This window comes from Podarcis liolepis (assembly GCF_965112155.1).
Source record: "Podarcis liolepis genome assembly, chromosome: Z".
Lineage (NCBI taxonomy): Eukaryota > Metazoa > Chordata > Lepidosauria > Squamata > Lacertidae > Podarcis > Podarcis liolepis.
This window is the reverse complement of record NC_139570.1, coordinates 20,941,476-20,966,677: the sequence shown is the minus strand read 5'-3', so window position 1 is coordinate 20,966,677 and position 25,202 is coordinate 20,941,476. Positions and strand designations below refer to the sequence as shown.

General features: G+C 39.8%; 1 protein-coding gene across 9 annotated transcripts; it reads left to right on the top strand.

Annotated features, from left to right (window-relative positions):
• The first annotated feature begins 55 nt into the window (after positions 1-55).
• Positions 56-25,055, top strand: ZNF711 (zinc finger protein 711). Of its 9 annotated transcripts, none has more exons than XM_083484662.1 (9): positions 56-330; positions 4,899-4,996; positions 6,867-7,397; positions 16,162-16,320; positions 16,798-16,944; positions 17,659-17,796; positions 19,486-19,533; positions 20,351-20,494; positions 22,267-25,055. In XM_083484662.1, exons 2-9 carry the CDS (start codon positions 4,918-4,920, stop codon positions 23,442-23,444), a joined length of 2,424 nt encoding a protein of 807 aa, XP_083340788.1. In that variant the 5' UTR covers positions 56-330; positions 4,899-4,917; the 3' UTR covers positions 23,445-25,055. The 9 variants fall into 9 exon arrangements, with proteins under 9 accessions (XP_083340788.1, XP_083340795.1, XP_083340794.1 ...); XM_083484666.1 differs by lacking the exon at positions 56-330 and adding an exon at positions 380-1,217 and having other exon boundaries at positions 17,659-17,751; positions 19,489-19,533; XM_083484665.1 differs by lacking the exon at positions 56-330 and adding an exon at positions 380-1,217 and having other exon boundaries at positions 17,659-17,751.
• The last annotated feature ends 147 nt before the right edge of the window (positions 25,056-25,202 follow it).

The following is a 25,202-nucleotide window of genomic DNA, read 5'->3' as shown; positions in this document are numbered from 1 at the left end:
TCAGGGTGATTAGCTGTTTCCTATTTTCAAATGGGAAACTCTCCAGTAAAGGAGAGCAACAGCGCCATCTTATGCGTCCGAAGCCCAGCTGAATATTCAGCGAGGCTTGGGGTGCGATCCGAAGGCTTGCCGACTTAAAAAGCAAGCCCACTGGGTTCCACAAGGCTTACTCCAAAGTAGCCCTTGGTTAGGATGGCAGCCGCGACCCCTTTGCCAACCGCTGAGGGGACAAAAGATTCCTTAAAGGGCTGGCCAGATACAACCGCGGCGACGTTTAAAAACGAGTTGGGGGAGCAAGAATCACGACTTGTACATGAGAAAAAGCGAACGGTAGAGAAACTCAGTTGTGTGTGTTTTTGTGGGGAGGGGGACACCTGCCATGTCTTTTATTGCCTCTTTGAAATAACCATTCGACGCGTTTTGAGGTACCAAACTCAGTTATCGTTTATTGTAACGGTGCTGAAATGACCTGTTAAGTTCCCGTGTTTTTTTTTTTGACTGGGGCGGGTTTCGAGGTCAGAACTCCTGCCGTACCCACCCACCCCCCAACCCAAAAAATCAGGTCGGTTATTTTCCATCATTTATTTTTCTGGGGTATCGTCAAGACCACATCACCTCCCCTTTCTGGTCAGCGATGGCGTGAAGCGACGGACCACCGAGCGCTCGCGCATCTTCGGTGGCCGCGATCCTCCCCCCTCCCCAGTCACTGCAGTCAATCCAGGGCGCCTCTCGACTGGCTTTTGTTTTGCTTGGGCTCCCCCCTCCCCCCCCCCCGCGCGCGACAACTAATGGCAAGGAAAGTACTGGCATATAGAAAGCCTCATTCGCTTTTGCTACGCATGCTCTGGACACCGGCGGCGGGGTCTCAGAAGATGAGAGAGATGGGGGGGTTAAATAAGATGAGGGGGGCGCGCAAGTGCGCGCGGTTGATGCTTGCGCCTGGGTGACGTGTGTTCCAGCTGGTCGCGAGACTGCTGGTGGTTGCGTTGGGGGGGGGGCCGAGGGTGAAGAGAGAAAGGGAGGGGGGAGTGAGTTTGCGAGTGAGCAGGCCGCGCGCGCTCCCGCCCGCCTGCCGTTTCCTAGCCCTAGCCTGTGATTGGTGCAGGCCTCGGACCTGGCGGACCCTGAATGCCAGGCCCCGAAAAGCGACAGCCGAGGCGGCCGGGTCCTCGGGCCTGCACTCCCCACCCGCTCGGGCCCGAGCCCGCCAAGCGAAGGTGAGGAGGAGAGCGGCGGCGGTGTGGGGGGAAGCGGGGAAGGGGATGTGCGCTCAGCCGCGACAAGGGAATTGAGCAGAAATTCGATTTTATTTTTTAAAAAACGGGGAGGCGGCGGGGGAGGAGGCGCTAGGCCGCATAGGCCCCGGAGCAGGCCGCGCCCCGAGGCCTACAGGGCCGCTCATCTAAACAACCGCCTTTTTTTATTTAAAAAACCGAACGAAGCAAAAATACGAAGCGTATGAACCGGCTCGCGCCTCACAGCCAGGCGGCCGCGAGCGAGCGCTCGGGCTTCTCCCCCTCCGCATACTGCTCGGCCGGGGCTGTGGCCGGGCCCGAAGGCGGCCAGAAAATGGCGGAAAATAAAATGGCGCCCGTTGCAGCAGAGAAGCGCATCTCGGCAGAGGCCCTCGTCTCCCTCCACCTTACAGAAGCTCTTTAAAACACGCGCGTACACACACACACACATGCCCGCCTGCCCGCCCGCTAACTGGCACCCAGCGGCTGTAGCAATCAGACAAACCGTCCTCCCTCTTGCGCCTCGTAGTGCCGCGGGACGTAGAAGCACGACAGAAAGGGGGGGGGAGAAGGAAGCGGCGGCAGTCCGGTGAAGACGAGGCCCGGCGATTCGGGGAAAGCGTTGCTTTCCCACCTCGCAACTCCTGCTAGGGGAGCTGTCCCTGGTGGAAGCCGCCTTCCCCGAGAGAGTCTTTTGTCTCCCACAGCCGACGGGCCCCCTCACTGCCGTGCTTCCTCTCGGGCCCCGCGCTAGGCACCGCTGGCTCCCTGCCCTCCCTCGGCCGCGCAACACCGCCCCGGGGAAGGATGGGTACAACCCCACCCCCTTTTGCCCGACTCGGGCTCCAAAGCGCCGCTTTATTGTTTGCTCATCACGGGCGCTGATTGGAAGCGAGAGGAAGAGGAGGGTTGTGTGTGTGTGTTTTTGTGTGTGTTTGTATATAGTATGCGCGTCTCCGTCCCATGCACGCGCATTTCCCCAGCTGTCTGTTGCGCGCTGATGAATAGCAAGCTAGAAGCCTTATAGAAATGAAGCATATAAATTTAGGTAGCAAAGCAACGCGCCTTGGTCTCGAGCATGTGTTTTTGATTCTCATAAGCAGTCCGATCTCCTCTGCATGTTTACTTTTAAGTTCAGTTGGAACTCACTCGCCCGTGTGCTTTAGTTTTGCAGAGCTTAGCCTGTTCGGGTTTACTGGGAAATGATTCAGAAAAAATCCCAACCCAATCTTTTGACTTCCTTAAGATGCTGCAGATTTATGCTATAAACTTCAATGGCCTAGAGTCTACTTCATCGGATGCGTATGATTAAAAACATCTGATCTTGTGTTCCGCTGCAACATATTTTTTTTGCTGTGAGAAGTAAGTGTAGCTGACATTCAGTAGGGCTGTAGACCTAGATTTCTTACTGCAAGCAAGCATAGTTTATTTTTACCTGGGGAAGTATAATTTTGCATCCACAGTCTTCATTCGGTAGGTCAAGTCCTTTTCCATATACGTTTGTCCTGGACATTTCCATTTGTATTTAATTGTACAAAATGCCTGGTTGTACAAAATAATTGTACAAAATTTAGGCGTTTCTTTATTAGCACCTGTAATTCCACAATTTAAAAAGAAATAAACAACCATCTGATGTTTAGAAGACATCTGAAGGGAGCCCTGTTTTTAACGACTGATGTTTTAATGTATTTTTTATCTCTTATTGGAAGCCGCCCAGAAAGGCTGGGGAAACCCCACCAGATGGGTGGGGTATAAGTAATAAATTATTATTATTATTATTATTATTATTATTATTATTATTAGTGCCTAATTGGCAGCTCTGTTGACTTGGTCCTGCTTAGCTCATCTGCTGTGCTGGTTGGGAGACTGGCGGGCGAGACAATTGCAGCTGCAGCAGCCACTTAAAAAAAGCAACTACCTGCAAACATTTGCTGCCTAACAGCTGAGTGACTCAGAGTTACTGCTGTTGACAGGGATGTGGTCTTGCCCAGGACGGACTCTATATGCCTTGCAAAAAGATGGATCCCTCATGAGTGGAATGCTTGCAGTGCTATTTATTGCCCACCCTGCAATTTCAGTACCCAGATGTGGCCCTTTAACTGAAAAATGTGCCTACCCTTGCTGTGGACATTTCTTAGGAGCAAGCCCCCATTGAACCAGGGCTAGCTCCAGGTTTTTCTGAGCCTTGTGAATATGACTTTTGGTGGGTCTCCTGTCACTGTCATACGCTCTTCTCACATATAAAAATGAAGCAACACATTTGCTTTTTCACACAGAGGGAACACTTGTCCTGATCTGCTAGATTGGGTACTCCTCCGAGGTGGCACTCCTTTTCATACAGCACTGAACAAGGCTATTCAGGCCCTGCTCAGTTAATTTTACCTGTAAACATGCATTGTTGGAAGATAAGGGGAAATTATCTTTTGTGTGCCATGGTCAGAAGGTTAAGGTATAAATAAATATGTCATAAGCCCCTGAAATAACTTAGGTGATATTTTCCATTCCCCCAAGTTACTCCTTGGGATGTGGGCAACGAATGGAAGCCTTAATTATTCAGCCTAAGGCAGGTTGCTACTTTCTGCTCCACAAGGTTAGAGCATGGTTAGTAAAATGTAAGAGGAGAGCCCTGTTGACTGGACCATCTAGGCGCCATCCTTTTTCCTCACACTGGCCCACCATGACTAAAGGATGATTAGAAAGGAAGGGTAGGGCAATCAAGAAGATTCCAGTTTGTCTCATTCAGGCACAGTCTGAGCAGATGGGATTCTGGTGAACATAGGCACAAGTGTTAACAATGCTGAGGGATATACCATGCGTTGATTCATACCTGTGTGAGGTGCTACACATTCCTTTTTTATGTAATAATACATTTTATTCAATTTTAAAAACTTAAACACATTAACTTCAAATTCAAGATATGTTTCTCTTGCAAAACGAACAAGGTGACTTCCCACCCTTACCTCTGTGGTGTTTTTATTACCACCCATATTCTGTTGTATTATATGTCAAACTATATCTAATACATGTTTCCTTTGTTACATTTATTGTCATTCTCAATCCACTGCTCATAGTTCAAATCCTGTCCGTAATTTTATTTGAGTATAGTTTTTTTCTAAAATACTGTGAAAAGGGTTTCCATTCTTCAATAAAAAATTGGTCACTTTGGTCTCTCATTCTCAACTTCACCGGTTCTGCATAGTCCTTTAGGTTTGCAACCCATTCCTCTTTGGCTGGGACTTTTTCTTCCAATTGTGCACGTATAGGATTCTGGCAGCTGTTATTGTGCAGGTATGTTTATGGACAGAGAACCTGAAATGGTCTTTGTTATGTGGTGGTAATATTATTGCTGCAGCCTTGTCCCAGTGGCCTTACACACCTGTTGCATGACTCTTTACTATTTCACACTCTATAAATGTGCAAAAACTGCAACAAAAATCCTTAGCTGTCAAAGCACAAAATATATGCATTCATTATTTTATCTCCCCTGCCCTACCAGGAGAGGCTGGGGAGCCATGCTGATATTTGCTCTTGGTGTAAAGTCTAGTAAGAAGAAGATGCACACATGCACTTGCTAAATATGTGTGCACTGAATTCTGTATGAAACACATTCTAAGATAGTTATGTTACTACAAGTAGTAATTTCTATTCACTTTCTTTTCTCAGTTCGTGAGGATAGAAGATTATGGATCCAGGTGGTGGAAGTCTTGGGTTGCAGACACAGGAGTCCAAAATGCCTCACACTATGATTATGCAGGATTTTGGTAAAACAACAACAAACTTTTATTTTTAACTTGACTGTTTACTAATCACCTGCTGTATATTATGAATGAATAATGAATGGCATGGGTGCAAAACATGGCATAGATAGTAGGAGAGGAGCCTGAGAGTCGCTGTACCACAGTGGGTGGCTGACACTTTTGACTACCTCTTCTGCGTAGCAGTATTGCTGGCTTGCTTCCTTAGTAGATCAGAGGCATGGGGAATGTGTATGGACTGCAGTATACACAATTGTTTATAATATTCTTGTATTTAAGTTTGAAATAATGGAATCTGCAATATTAGATGGCAGTAGAGAGTTAAAATTATTTTTTAATTAGTTGTATTCCATATACTAGGGGGCGCGGGTGGCGCTGTGGGTAAAACCTCAGCGCCTAGGACTTGCCGATCACATGGTCGGCGGTTTGAATCCCCGCGGCGGGGTGCGCTCCCGTCGTTCGGTCCCAGCGCCTGCCAACCTAGCAGTTCGAAAGCACCCCCAGGTGCAAGTAGATAAATAGGGACCGCTTACCAGCGGGAAGGTAAACGGTGTTCCGTGTGCTGCGCTGGCTCGCCAGATGCAGCTTGTCACGCTGGCCACGTGATCCGGAAGTGTCTGCGGACAGCGCTGGCTCCCGGCCTATAGAGTGAGATGAGCGCACAACCCTAGAGTCTGTCAAGACTGGCCCGTATGGGCAGGGGTACCTTTACCTTTACCTTTTATTCCATATACTAGGGAAGCAATTCTGTAACTAGATCTGTCAAGATGGGTGGGTTAGGATCCATCAAATCTTCAGCTCATCCAGGAGATTCCAGCACAGCTAGGTTATGCTGGTTTAACTCTCTCATTCATTGCACACCAGTTTATCTCCCCCGTCGCAGCTCAGCTGTAACTCAACTGACTCACTTGAGCCCAGTGGATCTTAAGCTGGCATAAGTCTTGTAAAAGTAACATGGTGTGTGCAGAATTAGAGAGACTTAGGCTGGATCGTAACCTGTTCAGCTCAGTCATGTGATTTGGCATAAGTCAAGCTAGCAAAAAAGGTACTATATCTCAAAAAAATAAAAACAAAAATTGTAAGGCTTGTTTTCTCTCTGCCAGACTTAGGGCAGTAACTGTGCTCCTGAATAGCATTTGAATCTGGTGTAACTTTACATAGGGTTAACTTATACTGGCTTGCTTTACACCAGCTTCTTGTGTATAGAATTGCTCTATAACAACCTAAGCATGTATACTCAGAAGTAAGTTCTTTGAATGTACTGATTTTTAATCTCTAGTAGGTGTGTTGTACTATAGCACAAATACTTGCCAAAGTTGAACATTATATGCATAATGATATAATTGAACAACTTAACTGAATTCCTTAAGCATTGGGTGATATCTAGGATAGCACAAGAGGGTGCCTGCTCCTGTAGTGGGATTTCTCTTTTGTCTCCTCACCCTGTGGTCTTCATGTGCACCCAAAATATGATCCAGAGGGTTGGATGACTCTTTGGAGCAGATCTTGGGGGCTGGAGAATAGAAACCAAAAACTTCATTGTGGTAGTGGAGTTTTGTTGCACAAGCAAGCGGACATTATTGAATGTCACCATTTTTTCTGAATATGGTTATCAAATATTTCCAGCAAAACCTCCCCTTCCCTTCAGAAGACCAGACTTCACATGAGCTACTGTCACCTATCCTACCTATGGGGAGGATAGCTCAACAACAGAACACTCTCTTAATATGCCCTCCTTAAACTAAAATTAAATGTAATGAAAGGTAGGAGAGTAGTTTGTCTGACTGCATTCATTCTATGTATTTCTTAGATGCATAGTATTGTTCTACAGCAATATAACTATTAATACTTTATCTCATTTACATTTGTTTCATAGTGGCTGGAATGGCTGGTACTGCTCACATTGATGGAGATCATATTGTTGTGTCAGTTCCTGAAGCTGTACTCGTTTCCGATGTTGTCACAGATGATGGAATAACTCTTGATCATGGCTTAGCGGCTGAAGTTGTCCAAGGACCTGATATCATAACCGAAACCGATGTTGTCACAGAAGGCGTGATAGTTCCTGAATCTGTATTGGAGGCTGATGTAGCTATTGAAGAAGCACTAGATACCAGTGATCATGTTTTGACTTCAGATCTAATTACAGAAACTGTTAGAGTTCCTGATCAGGTTTTTGTGGCTGATCTTGTTACGGGCCCTGATGGTCATTTGGAACATGTGGTACAAGATTCTGTGTCAGGAGCAGATTCTCCCACAATGGTTTCAGAAGAGGTTCTTGTAACCAATTCAGATACAGAAACTGTGATTCAGGCAGCTGGCACTGTTCCTGGTTCTACAGTTACTATAAAGACTGAAGATGATGATGATGGCAAGAGCACATCTGAAGACTACTTAATGATATCTTGTAAGTTAAGGTTTATATGACATTTGAGTCTGTTCAGACTAGAAGTGATCCAGTGATGAGAGGTTATGAAGTATAATTGGTTGTTAGTTTGAATATAATTTTCCCAATAAAATTTTGGAAGAAATAGCATTACAACCGTAAAATACTCAATACTGCTTAAAAATGGTTTCTAGTTAGTAGCGGTAGGTGGCTAGTGTGCATAAATCTTTATCCAGTTGTACCCCTCTGCTTAAAGAATACTGTTGGATCAAGAAGAGGCTTCCGTGAGCCAAAATGGAAATTTCTGCAAATTCCCCTTTCTCCTGCAATTATTCACACTTCCTACTTCACTTCCAAAGGGTTCACCAGCTCTCTTGAGCAGATTTTGGAGGAGTTGCAGAGGAAAGAGAATTTGAAAAAATAAATTCTACCTTCCCTTTCTGCTAACAGAAACCTCTCAGATCAAAAAGCCTTCTAGCAGCAGAAGAACACGATTGGATAGAATACAGCTCACAGCGAGATTTTGTTTTCACAGTTAAAGAGGTTTATGGGAACAGTACAACATTCTAATATATATATATTCTTGGAACCATGGCTGGGAGGACTTGACAATTCTTATGAAAGAATCTTCAAAAACAAAACAAAAAACTTCCATAGCAGTGCACATACAACACTTCAATTCTTTGAATTCTTTAGAACACATTTCCAAATGGAATACTTCAATGTTAAATGAGTAGACATTTTTAAAGGTTAATTTAAAAAACAAAACGAAAAAAACTAATTTTATAATGGGCAGTTATGGGAATTAGTGGCAATACAATTGTACCTTGGATCCCGAACGCCTTGCAAGTCTAACGTTTTGGCTCCCAAATGCCGTAAACCTGGAAGTGGGTGTTCCAGTTTGCGAACATTCTTTGGAACCTGAACGTCTGACGGGGCTTCCGCAGCTTCTGATTGGCTACAGGAGCTTCCTGCAGCCAATCGGAAGCCATGCTTTGGTTTGCGAAAGTTTTGGTAGTCAAACGGACTTCCGGAACAGATTCCGTTCGACTTCCAAGGTACATGAATTGAAGATCGGATAGTAAGAACAACAGACTTGTGGCATCTTTAAAGACTTACAAAATTACCATGACATGAGCTTCTGTGGATTATGACCCACTTCATCAGATGCATGCAGGGTTTTCTGAGCTAGAAAGATGTTTGTGTTGCCCTTAAGGTGCCACCAAGACTCCTTTGTTGATTTTGCTGCGGGAAACTAACATGGTATGACAACTGTTACAAGGAAGACATCAGTCTGTGTAAGCTAAAAAAACCCCCACACAAATAATGAAATATCTCTTTGTTTTCGTTTTTTATGTTTGTGATGTTCAAACACCCACAGTGGATTGCTAGCTCTTGATCCATATGATAGCCCTGCATGCACAGTACTGGTAATCCTATGCTACCCACTGCAGCTGTTCTTTAGGGGTAACATAATATTCCACCACCAGTTTCTTTCAAAAATCTGTTATTTTATTTAAAACAATTTCTAAACCACTTAAAATTGAAAGTCTCTAAGTGGTATACAAAAATGCAGACATGAAAACAGTAAAAACAAAAAGTATCATAAAAACAAAAAAAAAACCTAGTAATAACAGGGTCCAATCTTACTCTTATTGCTTCCTACTGTGTAGTAGGTTGACAACTTTTTCGTGGTGTCACGCCACTTCCCTTAGCAAGGATTCCACCACCAGTAATGTCATCACGGCAATCTGGAATGGTAGTGGAGTTTCTTACAAGCAATGTTTAGATTCACATTGTGGGTCATGCTGTAGACCACATGTTCAGAAATTATTCTTTGAGCCATAATATGGGTGGCTAAGCCACATCTCGTATGCTGGCCAAAAGTTACCTAGTCCTGCAATATGGTGCTGCATAGTTTGCTAAAATTAAGAATACATTCCTCTATTGAGATAGAACCTAGGTAAAGCAAATTTAAACTTACTTAATAAAAGCACAACTGTAAAACTACGTCTCATGGACTTCTGTGCTTGGTGTGACATCACCAACATAGTGTATGCTGAGACATCATATGAATTGAGAGCTGGCAATCTACTGTGAATCTGAACATCTCACATCTGGAAACGGCTGAAAAGGTAAGTTAGAGACGGCAAATATTACCCTTTTTCTTCTTTGGTAAACAGGCTTTTCTGCAGAATTTCTCTTGCAAACAATCCCTTCACAATTATTTGTGCTGAGAGCAACAATATAATATAATTGGAATTTACAGAATTTATTCAGTTTCTTCCACTAATGGGTTTACTATGTGGACCAGACCAGAAAGTAATAGTCCTGCAGCTATTACTTTAAAATGAAAATTTTGGTGAGGAGAATTGTGGGATTATTAATGCATGAAACTGAAATTTCTTCATTTAATTCATATCTATATAATTCTGATGATGTCTGTGCAAATCTTGTTACACCTAGGTATATTTTGTTGAGAAAGAAGCATGGGTTGAAGGAAGAATCCAAAGGATGCATATTGAATGGAATTGACATAAGTAATTAACTTAGATGTCAAGCTATGGTTGATCGATACAGTACATTTCTATAGTGTCTGAAGTATTACACACACACACACAAAATATGGTAGCATCCCTTAAAATACCTTGCAAGAGTTGAAAAATGTGAGCACATTTGCGACATTTTTATTTGACCCCTTGTTTCCAATATTTTAAGCACCTAACATGTCTCTGTAACGAGGGCTTTAAAAAATGGAAAAACAACAGTGTGATAAAATAATCTTTTGTAACCACTTGTGAGGTCTACCCAAAAAGCAATATATAAACACCTTAAATAAATAAATAAATAAATAAATAAATATAACACAGAACGTTGATAACTACTTCAGAAACAGTATGTTATTTCCTGACTTCCTGTGATTCCAGCTGAAAAGCTTTCTTTTCAAGCAGCTGTTTTCAGTAAAGTTTAACAATGTAATATCTACTTAGAAGTAATCCTGTCTGAGTTTAGTCAGGCTTACTTTCCAGTAAGTGTGTGTAGGACTGTATCCTAAATGTCTCCTCTGTTTGCATCCGACTAAATCCATGTCACTGTTCCACATTTTTAAGGCAGCATGTGTGGGAAAGAAATGTTAGTACAGTGGTACCTTGGTTTACGAACATAATCTGTTCTGGAAGTCTGTTCTTAAACCAAAACCATTCTTAAACTGAGGCGCGCTTTCCCTAATGAGGCCTCCCGCCGCTGGTGCCCTTCCACTGTTTGGATTCCGTTCTTAGACCGAGGTAAAGTTTGCTAACCGGGATACTACCGGTTTTGCTGAGTTCGTAAACCAAATCGTTCTTAAACAGGACTGTTCTTAAACCAAGGTACCACTGTACTCCCTACTGCTTGAACCACCTGAACAGGGAAGAGTGTTTTGTCTGCAACACTAGACATTCTAAAAGCAGAAATTACTATATTTAATTAAAATATCCTACATTGCAGACATTTTGTGACTGGATGCAAACTTTATTATGTTTAAAGAACTTTGTTAAGCAGGTGTTAATTTCTTGTGTGGTACACACCTTTGAACCATGGATGATCATTTCAAGATACTACTTCATTATTATATTGCCTGTTGTAATGCTGCTGCCTTTCAGGCAAGACTTAACAATTTTAAACAGAAGTGTTTGGGAGAGAAAGAGAGGTAAGTTATGTGGTTTTTTATGTGTTACAATAATGCTGGTACTAATGTTTTACCTGAAGGTACTATTTTTGTGATAAGAACATTTTTCCTGGCTTCCCCCCCCCACCCCCACCCCATATAGTTACTATTTGATAGAATACATTTATATAGGATAAAAGGGCAAGAAATGGTGAGGAATATAATTACACTTGACCACTGGAATACTTCAGTTCTTATCATCAACTCAGTGACTTAATGCCTAATCTCATCTCATGCATAAGTCATGTACTGAAATTTACAGAGGAGAATTATTATTTTTTAGGAATTCAGCAACCTCATTCACCATATTATGGCTTGCTAGGACTGTGCAAACCTGCTTGTTTCAAGAGAGGAACTTGTACCTCCTTTGCTTCTCCTCGGTCCTTTCAGCATAGAGTGGTATCTAAGCCAGTGTTTCATTTAGTATGTCATCAGACCCCGGGATTGTGGTTAAAGTCTCCTTGTTAGCACCTTTGTCATATGTGATCCTCGAATGAAGGGTGGTATAGAATTTTTTAAAATAATAATATGAAAGTCATACAACATGCTAATTACCTCTTTTTTTGGTTGTATTGTTATATTTTGTATTTTACTTTTGGGGAGTATTTCCTTTTCTGAAAACCAATAAAAGTTTTTCTTTTTTCTTTTAAAAAAAAAAGATCTCTCCTCTTTAACTACAATACACACCTGTAAAACAACCTTGGTGGATAAAGAGGAGATACCTTCACCTCTCTGGTTTGGATGACATGCAAACCACTGGTTTCCAACATTTTGGCCTGAAGGAACATTTGGAATTTTGAGAAGGTGCTAAGGGCACCACTCAGAAAATGGCTGGCACTTCCAAAAGAGCAGAAAAAGAAACCAGACAGGAATAGAACATGGTTCAAAAATGGAGGAAAAGCTATTCTTTTGTGTTAATTTGTTAGCAAATAAGTTTTGAAATGCTTTCTACTTTTCCAAACGCTGTTAAGTCTTGGATGTTATGTTTGTTGCTAGTGTGCTGCTATAGATTAGAACTGGAAAATAAAATATAACTGAATCCTGAAATAATTTTAAATTACTATAGCCAGCCATATACATACATAGCCACAAATAAAGGCATGATGCTAGCTGGCAAGCCTTTTCTTTTCTTTTCTTTTCTTTTCTTTTCTTTTCTTTTCTTTTCTTTTCTTTTCTTTTCTTTTCTTTCTATCTGCATTGAATAGAAAAAATAGATAGACAAGGCAAATAACAAAATGAATATAAAACTCACCACAGTAGGCATTGAACATTGAACTAAACATTAGATTTAGAATTCCCCCCCCCCCAAAATTAGGGCTGTATGAGGAGATGATAATAGTAATGTTTCTGGCCTTTGTACTGAACACTCCCTTCCGAAAACATATTGGGAGCAATCCTTGCTAGGCACCACACAGGAGTAAAAGTTCGTGATGATAATGATGCCTCTAAAATGCACCCCCAACAACAACTTGGAAACAATCAGGAAAAATGTGATGATTAAAATAATGACTCAGCATTACTGCTTCCACAATTTGGGAATAGCTAGAATTAATTTATTGTTGTTATGACACCTCTGCAATGAGTCCACCTCACAACTTTGGGACAATCCATGTTGTAGGGCATGCAGCAGAAACAAGAAAAGGGTTACCATATCCACACCCACTCCTGTATTCAGTGGAGGCCTCTCAAGCAGCTTTCCGCTGCATGTTCCAGCAGGCAAACTAAACAGACAGTGCGGCATCAGCAGGATTCCCATAATTTTTTTCCTCACATTTTCAAAAAGTTGTTCCATATGGCCCACAGGCAGTTATTGGGGAGTTGCTTCTTCTACTCCCAGTTTTTAAGCAGTTCAAGTGGCTACCTGCATGTTGCTCTGTGTGGCTGGCAGGCAGCAAAACAAAACAGTTAGAACAGCAGTTATGTGGATCCAAGGACTAGCAAATAAGACAGAAGTAAGAAAAATACTAAAGTGCAGGGTGAAATGTTATGTTGCCTAGTATCCAAGCAACTCATCAGTCACAGCTCTGACTTCACTCATTGGCTAAGAACACCAACAGGTAGGAGCAACTAGACTGGTTCATTTCACAAAAATGTGCCTGCCCATTTTTCTTCACTTTTTTTCTCAGCTAGAGATTAAGCATTGTCATTTTGTTTTTGCCTATTCCTATGCATTTAGCATCTCAGGAACTTTGATTTTTTTATGGCATTCTTTGTCTTATGATTTACATTTATGTTCTTATTGCCTTACACTTGTTCTCCGAGAATTATGTTTCATGACTAAAATTAAACCAGTGCATGAGAATTTGCAGAACTGGGCTGTTCTCCATCAAACGGGGTTTTTCAACCAGAACCTTGAAAGAAGGAAACAGAAGAAAAAAACAATAGGCAAGGCACTAATGTTATCTTCAAAAACGTCACATTTTATGCATGCTTGCCATCTTTTAGTTTTGACATTTGAGTACACATCTTCTGATTGCTGAATTATCGCTTCACTGTTAATGAATAGTCTGAAATTCTTAGGCTTTCTAGCCACAAGCGTTTACACATTACTTTTTATCACCAATATCCTCTATAGAGAATATTGCCTTTTTAAAATCCCACTGTGACATAGGTATACTGATTATACTGATCCATGTAATTTTAAAAAGAATAATAAATACTTTGCATTTTAAAAGCAAGGGACTATTATAGAAGAATAAAATGTTCATTGTTCCGATCTGGGATTAGGTTCTCCATTAAGTTAAGGAGTTATTTATTAACCATATTTTTGAAAGAACAACTCTTTTTTTGTGCTGGTGGCACGATCCTCCCTTCCTGCACATATAGGAGGAGATCTCCCAATAATGCAGTCCCCCAAGTTTTCAGCATGCACACTATTTACTCTGATCAGCAAAGGCTCCCATTATGCTTGCCAAACTTCTCAGCATTGAGTCCAGATGTTAGGCTGCAGTCCTCATCATCCCCAACCATTGGTCATGCTGGCTGGGGATTACAGAGATTGCATTCCAAAATCTGAGGACCAAAGGTCGGGGAAGGCTACTCTATGCCACAGAGATGCCCTCTCTCACAAGCAGGTTGCATAAGGAGGGATGGATAATGCCCATTTTGCAAAAAACAACAACCCCAAAAACCAAGCACCCATTTAAAAAAACTGTTCAGTTGAAGTTTTTTTTAAAAAATGATTCACCATAGCATTACTGATAAATTTAAAAACAAAAATAGTGCTTAGCTTTTTTATTTTTATTTAGTTCTGTTTTCAGTAGCTTCAGCAGTGTTCCGATTCATTCACCGATTTCTGAAATACCACTTTCATCAATGACACCAAATGCTGCTGCTGTTTAGCAGGTATCATTAAATGACATCCAGCACAGGCAATATGAGCACACACAAATTTGCACTGTTAAATTCAACTGTTACATATCATTAGTACATGTAAATATATATTATGTGAAAATGACCCTATTTGCCTATTGCTGACCAATTGCAGAGAGGTGTCATATTGGGCATTTAATTCCAAGTTCCAGCAAAGGAAATTATACTGAATTTTGTTAGTTTAAAGCACTTTGACTTGATGATACTGCTCATGGTATTGAAAGGGAATAATTGGTATGTTGTTTATGAGTTCAGAATTAAGCTCAGTATAGAAGTAATCCAAATCTCTTAAATCATGATTAAGAGATGAGAAGCAGGGCCATATCACATGCTTTCTTTCATTCTTCTTCCTGCGCTTGCACTGTAGGTCTAACTCAGGTTAGGATACGCATTGGCACTGGCCTGAAGCATAGTTAAACAAGATAAAATGTGGCATTCAACACCAATCTTACTCAGGGTAGACCCACTGAAGTTAACATACATAATTTTAGTGGGTCTATTCTGAGTAGGACTTCGTTGAATACAACTCATACTGATCAATATCTAGAATTGTTTATCATACTCTAGTTAAGAAAGAACCCTCATTAGGCCAACCGTGGTTAAGGTTAGTTTGGCATAAGTTTAATAATGCCTGTTGGGAAGGGGTATATTGGAGTGATAATGCTATCCTGTTGTGATTTATAAATCTGAAGTGTTACGTCTCTCCCGGAGTCTTACATCACCCTTACAGGGTGACTCGCTAACATTTTATACTGTTGTTCTGTCACTCTGTCATCTTTCAGAACGCTATAGTCTGGAAAGCAAGCCACATCTTGGATTTGTTTGATATTTTGAAAATCTTGCAAAGCAAAGAAAATATATACTGTGTTAATTTCCTTTTTAAAATTGGACAAGCCCACCTGTTAATTATATATATATATATATATATATATATATATATATATATATATATGCAGGTTTTGGTGTCTTCGGGTGTCTTCCCGTGTAAGAGTTGGGGTGTCTAGGCGACGTTTCGACGAGGTCTCACTCGTCATCTTCAGGCTGGTGCTTTCGGCTTCTTGTTACTGGAACAGAGCAGGATCTCAGTGTTTGAGTTCCTATAAATACTGTTGAGGGGGTGTGGTGAACGTTGGAGGCTATACACCACACCCCCTCAACAGTATTTATAGGAACTCAAACACTGAGATCCTGCTCTGTTCCAGTAACAAGAAGCCGAAAGCACCAGCCTGAAGATGACGAGTGAGACCTCGTCGAAACGTCGCCTAGACACCCCAACTCTTACACGGGAAGACACCCGAAGACACCAAAACCTGCATTCCTGTACCCGTGAAAATCTACGAAAGCATATATATATATATATATATATATATATATATATATATATATATATTCATGGAGAAAGGGACAGCAATACAAAAACAATTCTGTTGCTTAATCGGGCACTATAATGCAACAGACACGTTTCAACAGTGTTCTTGTAATTATTGGTGGTGAAATTTATTAAAACTTATTAAAAATAAAACCAATCTATTCATATGTGAAATATTCACAAAACAGGCAAAATAAGGTGATTGGTCTGCATGCCAGCTTTATATTGCGAATCATGTTGTGTTTTGCATAAATGAGCTAAGAACAATTGAGCAACATTGCTAATACTTACTTCTTGCTTCCTTCTAACTGGTTTTTATTGTTGTTTGTTTTTTATAGTGGATGATGTTGGGGAAAAGCTAGACCATATTGGAAACACACCTTTAAAAATCAGCACTGAGGTTTCACATGATGATGTATCTAAAGATGATGGTTTTGGTTCTGAAGTCATTAAAGTTTACATATTTAAAGCTGAAGCTGAGGATGATGTGGAAATAGGTAAGTATCACAACTTCTGATGTTGCTAGTTTGTAGTGTTTACAAAATCCAGTTTCTTACATTGTGTAAAACAAATACTTCTTTGTAGTGGTTTCCAATTAAATTCCTTCCATTGTCTTTCCTAAGGGAATCTAAAATAACTAAGATACCGAAACAAAACCATTAAAACTCTGCCCATAGATTACATACAGCTTGAATCACCTCCAGCTTCTGCCTTGGCTATCTCACTCAACTTCCAGAACCAACCCCTTTCCCCATGCCCTTGTAAGGACTCCTCTGAGTTTGTTCCTTTCTCCCATATGTCCAACCCATGACAATTTGTCATGCTAAATGGAAATTAAAATGCTGCCCCACCGTGCTGTCTTTCCCCCCAATGACAGTTGTCTTGTTATTTCATCAAGCACACAGAAAAGAAAAGAAACATTTAACTGTTCCTATCAAAACGTTATCAAATAAAAATTACTTATTCTCTTCAAGGTGGAACAGAAATTGTAACAGAGAGTGACTTTCATAATGGGCATTCTGTAGCTGGAGTTTTAGAGCAAGGCAGCGTCGGCAGAGTACAGCGAGAGAAGATGGTTTATATGGCTGTTAAAGATTCCTCTCAAGAGGATGAAGATATTGGTAAGAATTATATTTTTTTGTTGCTAAGAAAGTAATCTTGTCATTTCTCTCCCCCCCCCCCCACAACCACTGTGAACATGAAGGGATTTTATCCCTATATTGTTATATGATTATTTTATACTTAAAATGAGGATCGAGATCCTAACACACACACCCCGCCTAAGTTACGTGCACCAGTCCACAAACAAGCTGAAATTCAATCAATTGCAAATGAGAGGTCATTGCAAACCTTGTCATGTGTGCTGTTGTTTGCACTATATTGCACATCATGGACTTGTGATCCGATACATAGATGGACAGTTTTCTTTGAAATGCAATCCTCAGCATTTTTATTTAGAACTAGGTGCAGCCTGTACTGCACCAACCTCCCCATCAGAGCTTTTTCCTGGTATGCACATTGACCCCACTAACAGGAAGTCAGCTATGTAGGTGTGCCCCTCCCCGCTTGTCTGCTCCTGCTGAGAAACAACCCCTACCAAGTTAAGTGGGCTTCTTTCCTATGAGATATGTATCAGGTTGTAGTCTTGAACATGGAGGGAAAACTCTTGATGGCAATTTCATGAATCTGGTGTTCTGATTTTGGATTTTCACAAATAGATTGGTAGCTTCTGGTTTAGGAGATAACTACTAAATCAAATACGAATTAATTGAGCAAAGTTGGAAAATGGCATATACAGTGTCATTAATTTCTATACCTTTTAAAACTAAATATAGGTTGTGCTGAAATAGCTGATGAAGTTTACATGGAGGTTATTGTTGGTGAAGAAGAAGCAACATCGCTGCCTGAAGCACAGCTTGAAGACACTGGTGTGAATAAAACTTTTGTTCCTGTTGCATGGGCTGCTGCTTATGGTAGGATGCTAGATTATGACTTCATGAGAGTCCCTTCTCTCCTTTCTAATTGCACTAACCCATCTCTGCCCAAATAATAATTTTAACATTTAGTGGACATAAAAGCATAATAAAACGTATTGTACAGAGGACCATGGATTCGTTTTAAAGACTCTCCAGAGTTCTTTCTGCCTTTAGCAGTTCATGTGGCAATTGAAATGAAGCTTTCAAAAATAAGTCTTAAGTTTTAATATTTAATAATAGTAAGGGAACTTCAAACACTTGCTCAAAGAACCCATTTTCATGCACATGTCTGCATATTCTGTTTGTAATTATAGGAAATTGTCAGCCCATCTACACTTAGACTTCAAAGTGCTGCTCCTAGGCCTCTGAGGTTTACCCCTGTGCTACCCATTCTCTTTTTCCAGAAAATGTTACAAAAATGGCTGAATTCACCTAATGAAATTAGAGAAGCATTTGAAACCCAGATCCCCAAAACACAAATATATATTTCATTTTTTTAAAAAAACTCCTCACTAGATGGCAAATTCAGATGGTGTTACAAATGTGACAGAAGTCATATGCTATCTGACCACTGTGCAAAGCAGAGGTCCACAAATACTGTTAACACACTTTCCATGGCAGACAACAATTTAATTCTGGTAGTCAGAATTGTGGTATGGTCTCCAGAATAGAAAAGCTCTTATATTTTGCCCTTTTGGTTTTTTAAAGTGCCAACATTTTCCCTTTTAAGCAGCCCAAGTCTGCTGCAATATAGACTGCTGTTATGTCTTCCATCCTGTCCCATGTCCTCACAACTGGCTGAGCAAGAGCATAATTTTTAAACTTCCTTTTAACTTTCCTCATTCTGTTTAGTTCCCTCTTATATATATATACACTTGTCTGAATCTTTGCACTGGAATAAAAAATTGTAGCAAAGGGAATACGGAGGGTTAGCCTGTAGCTTGAAGGTCCTGGTTAGCCAAACAACTGCTGGTGTGCAGCAATGTGTGCACATACTTATGTTCCTATGGGAAGGGACGGTAGCTCAGTGGTAGAGAATATGCTTTGCTTGTAGAAGGTCTCAGGTTAAATCCACAGCATCTCTTTTAAAAAGGGATCTCAAGTAGAAGATGCCAAAAAAGACAATTATCTTTTTAGAAGATAATTTTATTATTATTTTATTTTATTATTATCTTAGAAGATAACCCTAGAAAGTTACTGTCAAAGTTACTGTCAAAGTTGACAAAACTAGGAAAGACTAATGGTCACACTCCGTGTAAGGCTGCTTCATATGATTCTGACAAATCAGAGGCTCAGTGCTAACAAGCTGTATGGTGCTTCTGTTAATGCTGTGAACTAATGTGCAAATGTTATTTTGTAGAATAGCTTTATACAAACATTTAAAGGCTAGTTACTACTTATTTTTGTGTGTAATGAAAAATAATAATGTAGACACTACATTTATGGCATAAAAAAGATGAATGTCTGGAAAGCAGTGACTATTAGTAAGTTTTATTTTTGAAGCAACTGACAGCAAATCATGTATCTAAAGTGAAAGTTAGTGTGATATTGGGGGGGGGGGGGTTGGTAAAAAAGTAACTTGGAAATAGAAATGATTAGCTTAGTTGTTTTCTGTGTTGGACTGCTTTGAAATCATCATGCAGTTGGAATGTGTGAACTGTTTCAATGAACTACCTGTTCCCCTAGGAGATGATAGAAGACTTCCCCGGAGGTATGAAGACTGTCAAACAACAGGTCAGTAGATGAAGAATTGCTCATATGTCTAGTATTGCAAAGATGTTGTGAACTACATTTAGGCTTCATCAGCAACTATATAAGAATTGGCACATTAATATTAATACAGCAGATAATTCAATGTAAACAAAAACACAATTATGATATTAACCATCTCCTTGCGTAGGGCTGTCAATAGCCCTGCTGTGACATTCCCAAAACAAACCCTCTTTCCTTTTAAACTTGGCACCAGCTCTTACAAGCAGCTACCTCTGTTTCATTTTTGGATGAAATACTCCATTAAAATGCTAAAGGAAGCAAGAAGAAGCTATGCTGGAGCAATTTTTGTGCCTTTCTGCTCTATCCCCAATGCTGGATCCGGTGAATCTTTTATTATAGGAGTTCTTTTCAATATGTTACCTTAAGTATGTCTACTCAGAAATAAATCCCACTGAGTTCATTGAGAGTTACTCCTAGTAACGTGCATATGATCACAGCCTGAATGTGAGAATGATGTTGGCTGACATTTTTTTCATTTATTAATTCAAAGTATTTCCCCCTGTTCTTCACAGACTTAGCTTCAGAGCAGCTTGTGTAAGATGAATAGAAACAAAAGCAAATCATTGCTTTCTGTGTGTTGTATTAAAAAATATATGTAGCTATTATCCAGTGTGTGTTTCTAGCATCTTATGATGAAGCAGAATCCCATTGTCCCAATCTCAGTGCAAACACAATTGCAACAGATGGTCCTTTCTCTAAACAGCTTCAGTGTTCAAAATAAGCTCTTATAAGGGAGCCTCTTGCCACATTGTGATGCGTATCTGGTCTTTCACATCAGGAACCAACTTGGATGCAAGATTAGAAAACAAAAATGTTAATGCAACACAATTCCTGCAAATCTGTGATAGCATTAGCACAAACAGACTGCTTAAACAGAAAGCCAAGAAAAGGAGGAGAGGGGAAGCAAGGCAGTGGCAAACAGGTAAAACGACTTCCTTGGCTAGCTTTTACCTACCTATCTGTAGCTTTTAGCATTCTTAAATTAGAAGATAAAAGTGTAGTTGATTCCGTATTCTTACAGCATTAGGAGTTTTTCTTTTTGGGGAAAAGATACCTTACGATTTCATCCAGTTTTCTCTTATCTTATTAGCTGCATAGTCAGAAGAGTATTTCCTGACTTTCTTATACTACAAGTTCATGTAGTATTTCTGCAGTAGCTAAGTTCTTGTTATATTAACATAGTAGGAGGCATGTGGATTGGAAATTTCTAAAAGGTAATTTATAAGAGATTATTCTTTGTTGTGTTGCACTGTCAGCTTGTGCACAGCCAGCACAAAGATTTATTTTTTAAAAAATCAGCAAGGGCAAAGAACCACCACTCAGTGCATTTTTCATTGTAGAATTTACACAATATTAGACTACAGTGTAGTCATTATGGGACATAGTCATTTGCACAGCAGAAATCAATGTTTCGGTAATTCAGCCCCTTACATTTACAGTTTTCTTTCTGAAAACAAAAATAAAAAGTCTCCGCATAAAAATTCCAAGGAAATCAACTGAATTTTTCAATAGAAGTACTTCTTTACCCCAGCCAGTGTAAAATACTGGAGTAAAAATGTCAAACAGAAAACTATCCAGGAATACATATAAATACCCAAACCTTAGAGATGTTTGTGTGTGCTTCTAAACACCAGGGTGCATAGAATATGCCTTATTAGGAAGTTTTTTTGTTCCAGCCAACTTAATGTGTTGGTAAAAATGTCCCACGCAATTTTCAAACAAAAACTGATACAGGGAAATAGACTTAACCATCATCCTTCTAGCACCACACTTTTTCACTTTGGAATATTGTACTACCCTGACTTTGGAATTTTGGTTGAGGTGGTCAGTTGTCTTTGAAAGCCATCCATGTAAAGTTGTTGTTTTTCCAGTATTGTTTTAGGACTTAATCTCCATACTTGTTAGCCCAACTATTGATGACAAGTGTTTTGAGCTTATCCAGCTAGAAGCTTGCTAAGTTTGAAGTTCTTAGCTTCAGCTTTGGACACAAGAACTGTCTTTCATTCCTCAGTCTCTTTTGTAAAAGTGTTAAATTTCAGTGCCTCTTGGTGAATCCTCAGAAGTGAATATTTGTTTAATTGTTATCAGCAGTAAATTTCAGCATATGTTGACAAAATTATGAAGAATTGAAAATATGGTTGAATAATAGAAAGTGAAAAGACTGTAAGAATTATAAGCCATAAATACAAATTCTAGTCGTAATAGGATTCTTAAGATTTAGTGAATGGGAGAGAGGTTGACCCTAGAAGAGGGCGATCCAACTTTGTATGCCTCCTCTTTGAGACTGCGGAAGCACAGATTTTGAAAATGGCAAAAAGAATGTTCCACAAATGTGCTGAGACTGGATCCACAGAATTCAACCCACTCCCATTTCACTGATAGCCTATTGAAATCAGTGGGAGGGAAACTTAAAAATAAATAAATCCTAGCATAGGAAAGGAACATTAAGAAGGCAAAATGTTGGGGCCCAATACTTTCTCCCCTGCTGGCAAGAACTTAGTTGGTCATAGGAGAAAGCAATTAATCTGCCTTTAGTTCTCACTCTCCCACTTTTGGATTGCTCTGTTCTTTATTCAAAACATTACATGATTGGTGTTTTTTAAAAATGATACTGTGTTCTGCTTCATTGATGTCAGAATCATTCTTTTTCTTGTTACAATTTATTTCATAATATTTTCTGTTTGTTTAAAACAGCTGTTATAATAGGTCCTGATGGACAACCCTTAACCGTCTATCCTTGTCACATATGTGGGAAAAAATTTAAATCCAGGGGATTCTTGAAAAGGCATATGAAAAACCACCCAGATCACATGATTAAGAAGAAATACCAATGCACAGACTGTGATTTTACAACTAACAAGAAAGTAAGCTTTCATAATCATTTGGAAAGCCATAAGCTCATCAACAAAGTTGACAAAACGCATGAATTCACAGAGTACACCAGGCGATACAGAGAAGCAAGCCCACTGAGTTCAAATAAACTGATCTTAAGGGACAAGGAACCTAAATTGCACAAGTGCAAATATTGTGACTATGAGACAGCAGAGCAAGGACTGCTTAATAGACATCTGCTTGCAGTTCACAGCAAGAACTTCCCTCATGTTTGTGTTGAGTGTGGGAAAGGATTCCGCCATCCTTCTGAGCTCAAAAAGCATATGAGGACCCACACAGGGGAGAAGCCTTACCAGTGCCAGCATTGTGTCTTCCGTTGTGCTGATCAGTCCAATTTGAAGACACACATCAAAACCAAGCATGGTACTGACCTGCCCTTTAAATGTGAACATTGTCCGCAGGCATTCACAGATGAGAAAGAACTCCAGCAGCACACAGAGTTGTTTCAAGGGCATAAGACTCATCAGTGCCCACATTGTGACCACAAGAGCACCAACTCAAGTGACCTGAAACGGCACATAATATCTGTTCACACAAAGGACTTTCCTCACAAATGCGAGGTGTGTGAAAAAGGTTTCCACCGTCCATCGGAGCTCAAGAAGCACAGTGAAACGCATAAAGGTAAAAAGGTACATCAGTGCAGGCACTGTGACTTTAAGACTTCAGATCCTTTTGTACTTAGTGGGCATATTCTCTCAGTTCACACTAAGGACCTGCCTTTCAAATGCAAAAGATGCAAGAGAGGATTTAGGCAACAAACCGAACTGAAGAAGCACATGAAGACCCACAGTGGAAGGAAAGTCTATCAATGCCAGTATTGTGAGTATAGCACTACAGATGCATCAGGCTTCAAGCGGCATGTCATATCAATACACACAAAAGACTATCCGCACAGGTGTGAGTACTGCAAAAAGGGATTCCGTAGGCCATCAGAGAAAAATCAGCATATAATGAGGCATCACAAAGAGGCCCTAATGTAATATATAAGCTGTAGAAGAAAACGGTTTAGAAACTGTGATCTGCTTAATTGGGGAAGAAAACTCTCATGAACTGTTTCTCCTGGTTTCAAAGCTTGATATTAAATCATAACTTTACATTCTTTGTATTACAAGTCTTTAAAAGTATTAGGGTTGACAGGGGATCTCATAGCCCTATGATTGTTGCTCATCAAAACCTAAAGAACACTATAAAATGCAGAGATGAATGTTTGAAAAGCTGCGGAAAGAGACCTTGAATGTCTTCTGTTTAAAGTGTTATATATAATTAAGCTAAAGAAAATACTAAGACCGTTATCTTAGCCCTTTATCAATAACGCCATTTATATCCTTAATGAAAACTGGGGGTGGGAGTTTTTTGAAATGTTTGCTATGGCAAGTCTACAATATGCAGGTAGAAGTCAGTTGCTTTGTCATTACATTTTTTAACTGTGCTGGGAAACAAGAATTGGTTAGATTTTGAGATCTTGTCTTTTTTGTTGTTAAAGCAAACACACATTTCGCCAGGAAACATAGTTTCCTTCCTTTATTTAGGTTCAATGAGCAATATTTAAACTTTTTTTTCCCAGAGCTGCTGACCTATGTTATCGCAGGATATGGTGTTAAAAATACAGCATTGTTTTTGAGCTCAAAAGGTGTTGTTCAGTACTAGGATTGAAGATGTGTGTGTATATAATTTCCCTTTGCAGTTGAATGTTCAGTATGGCACATATAAAAAAAATTACCTTTTGGCCAATCTAATTATTATAATATTTTTAAAAAAAGAATAAAAAATTGATGGCTGCGGCTGTTGGTGCTATGATTTGGCACTGTTTTTCTTGCTACTTTACTGTTTTCTTTTTTCCAAAAAGAGTATCAAGATTACATTAGTTGGAAATGCCTAGGGAATCTTAGGGGGCAGTGTTCCTGGGAAGGGTGGACTACTGTGGTCCTTCCTTGCAAATTAAAAATCTTTCCATATAGAAATGAAAATTGCACCTTTTAATCAATTCATACAAAACATATACCATACTATAAACATGCATTTTCAATCTGTAAGAAAGTTATATATGCAGTATTTAACCAGAACAATATGCTGCCGCTAGAGTTTGGAGGTGGATCTTCAGTTTACAGTGTATACATTTGAAATATGCATCCCTTTAAACAATGCTTTGTGTTAGCATGCTGCAAATCAAAATGGCGCTTAATATAACAAGCTGGTCTAGGGCTATTTAATAATTAAAAACTGTTCATAAATGTTATGCATATAATGTGTACTTTTTTAAAACTTTTTTTTTAAGTTGCTTTATGTTTGCACACAGCTGTTCACATAATAAATTGTAACTTTACTTCATGCTACTATATTGTGGCTTTGTGTTTCAGATAATGTTCATACTTTGTTTTTGCACCAGATGAGAATCAGTTCCTTGAGAATAAATTTTTTTTATATTTCTAAACTTCAGAAAGTTAACTTTGGGAAACCTTGTGTTTTATGTGGCTGTAAAAAATGATGTACACGATGTAAAATAAGATTGTCACTGTTATGTGGGACTATTATTTCAAAATGTGTTACTCATTGTAATGAGCATACAATAAAATGCATCTCTTGCACTCCAAGCTTCTTGAAAAAGTTTGCATTCCTTGCTCAGGCTAGATATTTGTTTTGCTTACTCATCGTTTAGTTCAAATTTTAATTGTTGACATCCTGATCACTGTTTTTGAGGATTTATTGTAAATCACAATCACAGTAAGTGTCAGATTTTT